The sequence below is a fragment of the Lonchura striata genome, chromosome 5 (assembly GCF_050655825.1).
Source record: "Lonchura striata isolate lonStrDom1 chromosome 5, ASM5065582v1, whole genome shotgun sequence".
Taxonomy (NCBI): Eukaryota; Metazoa; Chordata; class Aves; order Passeriformes; family Estrildidae; genus Lonchura; species Lonchura striata.
In genome coordinates, this window is record NC_140707.1 from 65,376,419 (window position 1) to 65,380,855 (window position 4,437).

Below are 4,437 nucleotides of genomic sequence, written 5' to 3' on the forward strand. Positions count from 1 at the left end.
AGTCGGGCAGGAGTTTCACTGCATCCTTGGAATGCAGTGCCTGGCATTGCATCAGCAGAGCTTGCCTGAGCTTTGATGCCAGGAGGGCAGCAATGAGCTACACCTTGAAACCTGCACTTCTCTTTTTCCTTTTCTTCTTCTGTACGTCACACAGCAAGGAAAGCAGAAGCAAAAACCCGTTTGCTTGTCTTAGTTTCCTGCTGGAGAGCTTCCTCTCCCAAACCCAGCTCGTGTCTTGATGAGACAGATAGGACAGAACTTCTTGATAAGACAGATTCAGCAAGCCTAGAGTGTTGCCAATTAGTATTTTTTCCTAAGATCTCCCACATGATTTTTTTTTTTTTAATTTTATGTTTTCTTCCAAGCATAGATGGTCTGTTCAGGTTCCCACTAGTTCTCTTTTGGTACAGGATATTTCTTTGTCTGGTGGATTTGGTGATGTGGAAGTTAATGGGTCTCAGTGAAGGCACAGAAATCTTCCTTCTTGTGCAGATCCAGCTACAGGGATCAAGACTCAAACCTCTTAGGAGTTTTTAGAGCTTCTCTGACATCAGCAGAGGGCAGGAACAGCCTGAGACTGTGATAATATTTCAGAGCAGTAAAAGACTGTAATCAGCTACTGAGTTCTTGCCTCACCTTAACCATATCTTGTTATGCAGCAATTTCTGTAATAATGTTAATGTCTTTAAATGTCAGCTTTTACATCTAAAAAGTGGTATTCCACATTATCTTCATGTTCTTGAAAGAAATGGTTTAGCCTTTTTTTCTCTGGAATCAAGGCACTGGTGGTGACACTGTTTGTGTGCACCCTGTTAACATCTCAACTAATTTCCAACCAAGTGCAGAAAGAGCTTAAATAATTATTTTATAAAGATGACAGTAAAAGAGAGACATTAAAAACACCTGAACTCAAATGAGCTGCTCTTTGAGTGTGTCTGCCTTAAACCCTAGAGAATTCCTACAGACAAATGTTCACATCTGTCTGTGCAGCTCCCCTTTTCCTCCCCTGTGTACATCACTTGGAATGGTTAGGGGAAGGAAAAGCCTTGAAAGCACAAGTCCATAAGCAACTGAGCTTTGGCAACTGGGCTTTAGTAATTTCCCTGCTCAGAAATCTATTTGATTTATTCCCTAGAAAACAAAAGGAAAACCAAACCAGGAGGACAGACCAACTCAGAGACCACAGCCTGGTGAGGAGTGAGGGCACGTGCAGAAGGGCAGAAATTACTTGCACATGGCACAGTGGCACATCAACCTTCCCCTGCAAAGACACAGAAGGGATTGAAGAGTTGAGGTTTTCCTTTAATTCTTGAGGGAGAGATGCTTCACCTCCCCTTCTGCAGACCCAGTATTGTCTGTGAGCAGTTTTTAAATAGACTGTGAGAATGTCATCAATCTAATGCTCATCTTCCTGCTAGTCCTTTGCCTTCGTGTCTGCCTTCAGAAATGGCATTTGATTCAGTTATGGAGTGAGACAGGCCAATATGCTGCCCCATCCTTCTGACAGACCTGCTAAATCCTGTAGATTTAGTTGGTTCAGCAATTTAATACCTAGAAGGATATATGTTATTGGACTAAACTTAAAAGCAATGTTGCCCAAACTCAGGAGCATCAAGATTGGTTCTGGAAACATGAGGTTTTCATTAAGTACACCAAACTACATGTTTTTAGGTTATCTGAGGAACAGATGAAACCAATTCCCTAGTAGCACCTCAACCATTAGATAATACATGCATGCAAAACCACATCACTTTTGTTCATAGTTGCAAATAATTTGCATTTCCCCCTCTTCCTGCAGGTGTCGTGGCAAGGCAGAAGGTATGAGAGAACCTCTCGTGTGTCCCTGGAGTGCTGCCAGCTTCTGAGACTCCAGGATCTGCATCAATGAAATGCCACCATGGACATCTTCTGCCCCATGAAGACCCACAGCTTCTCCTCATGCAGCCTTTCACTCCCCTCCCCAGGACCTCAAGAGCCTCCCCAGAGACTTTGGACCCCTCAGCCTGTGCCTTGCACTGGGCACCCGTGGGGCAGGGGATGGTTCAGTGCACAGTGGCAGTGAAAGGGTCAGACCTGTCATCCGCTGTCCTGGAAGCCAAGGCTTTCAACCTGCTCTTAGGCCAAACTCCTCTTGAAATGACAGCTGAGTGTGGCCCAAGAGCAGACTGCACTGTTCAGCCCTTGAAGAAGTGTTAAAAACAGCAGTGCCTCGACTAAATTAAGGGTATAAATTAAGCAGTGGCTGTACCATCACAGGTGGAGGTGTGTTAAATCCCTCTGCTCACTGCCCACTGACGACTCATATATTGGGCCAGGTCCAAGACCCAGATTAGACAAATATATTTTTACTCTCAGTCACTTAAATTGGTTACAGGGGGAAAAGCAAGTAAAAGGAAAAGTATGTATTTTAATAAATATATGGCCATATAAACAGTGTCTGGTTCCTACAGGATGCTTATGTGCAATTAAGTTGAAGCACATCAGTAGAGTCTTAAGTAGTCTTGTCACACCCGCTGGTGCATCCATCAACTTTTGGAGAACCAGGGTCCTGGCTTCTCTTTCTAAAGCAAAAGGAAGAGGTTTTCCAGAGTGTTCTATTGGACATGTTTTCAGCTTATCCTGTAGTAAATCTCTGGGTTTTACTTCCATTGTCAGCTGCTTGTACTCAAGACTCTGCATCCAAGCTGCAGAACGTGTGGAATCATGTTACTTTGGCTTTAAAACTGGGACTGTGCAGTACTGTGTTTTCAAAATTCAGAGCTTTATTTCTTAAGTTTTGTAATAACACTGTATAATAATTTTGTACATAGCTGTCCATTTAAAATTATCTATGTTTGTTGAATCTATGGTGTGATATGTGCTGAAACATAAATCCAGTGGAAGAACTGGGTACATTTCAGAACTGTTGATTTAAATGGTAACTCACTGTGGCTAAACTAATGTGCAGACTAAAGCTTATTTTGCTCTGCTTAATAGGATTTGTAATGTCCTTGTAATACTGAAAACTTAAAAAGTGAAACCAAGAATTAAATCACTGGTTTGCTTTAACCAAGGCATCACTATGAGCATATTGAGAACTGGTCAACAGAAGCAGAGATGAGTTGAGAACAGACACGTGGTCAGGTTCAGTGCAGGAGCCACAGCAGAGCAGCACAGCCCTGTTGCAACAGAAAACTCATTCCTGCTGGCTGAAGCAAGGATTCCCCCAGCATTCCCTGTAGAACTGTGCCACCCAGGTTTGATTTGCAGGACTGTCTCTATCATATCTACAGCTATCTCCCCTTTTTCCCCCTTTTCCAGTCTCAGAGCACATCACCCAAGCCATATTTTTGCTCTTCAGTGTAGCTCTGCTGCTCTCAGATTAGACTCCAAGCTGCAAAAACCTGAGTATTAAACAACTTCTCCCAGCTCTGTGTTTCCAGAAGAGCCTGAGCCCAGGCTAGCAGTGCACAGCCAGCTTCCTCCTCACCACCCCACTGATTGATCAATATCATCATCATCATCATTTGGAGATGCAGGAGTGAGGAACAAACAGGTTCTCTGGGTGTTACCTGGGGAACCTTTCCTGCTGATGCTCCACTGGCTGCTCAATTCAGATGCTACATCATGTGTCCATTTCTCCATCTGGATCTTTCAGCTTCCCTCATTTCCACCCAGAGAGAGCAGCTCATTTCCACAGCCAGAGTTTTTATTGCTCTATGTGCTTACCTTGGCCTTAAAAGAGAGGTTTTTTTGGCATTATTTTTCCCCTGCTTTCAAGAGTTTACAAAGAAATGGGTTATTTTGAGCCACCAGAGGCTCTTTGTTCAATAATCATCTGTAAATTATCTATTCAATCACATCCCAATCAGCAGACTCAAGCACAACATTTATAATTTATTTCTCCAGAGCAGCTCTGCTTCCATTACAGTGATTTCAGAAGAACAGAAGAAAAGAATCAGAGCAGGTCAAAAACTGAAACTCAGCTGGGATGTGCAGTTTTGTTCCATTTATGAGCTTGAAATAAAGCTCATAAAGGAGCTGAAGATTTTTCAGTGGCTGCAAGACCAAATTAATTCTTGGTAAAAAGAATATCATGGCCAGTTCAACAGAGCTGTGATCTTCTAAGTCAATCATGAGTACAGACCTCAAAATAGAATTTTTGTGGTATATTACAGCAACTGCACATGAAGTCTGGTATGTAAACCAGGCTGTGACCACCACAAGCTTCTTGCTGCCAAATAAATACATCTTCTGTAATTAAGCATTGGCTATGTGATAAAATGAAAATACAAGAGAAATCAGAAGTCTTTTCTAAATATTTCACATCAAAAATCATATATGTTTAATGAGATGGATTTTCACGGTTTTTGGGGAGTTTTGGTTGTTTTTTTTTTTTTCCAATACTGAAAATATTTCAAAGTTTAGAATAAAAATAAATACTTGGTGAGTTTCCTT

The 4,437-nt window shown here is 42.0% G+C and overlaps 1 protein-coding gene across 4 annotated transcripts in view; it reads left to right on the top strand.

Moving 5' to 3' along the window:
• The window catches only part of INF2 (inverted formin 2), a 40,627-nt gene extending 37,571 nt beyond the window's left edge, over positions 1 to 3,056 (top strand). For all 4 annotated transcript variants that reach the window (XM_085580832.1, XM_085580834.1, XM_085580835.1 and 1 more), the window contains one exon: positions 1,799 to 3,056. Coding sequence is in view for 1 of the 4 variants with exons in the window: in XM_085580835.1 (XP_085436961.1) it covers positions 1,799 to 1,824 (26 nt within the window). In the remaining 3 variants the exon portion in view is untranslated. The remainder of the gene's footprint in view (positions 1 to 1,798) is intronic.
• The last annotated feature ends 1,381 nt before the right edge of the window (positions 3,057 to 4,437 follow it).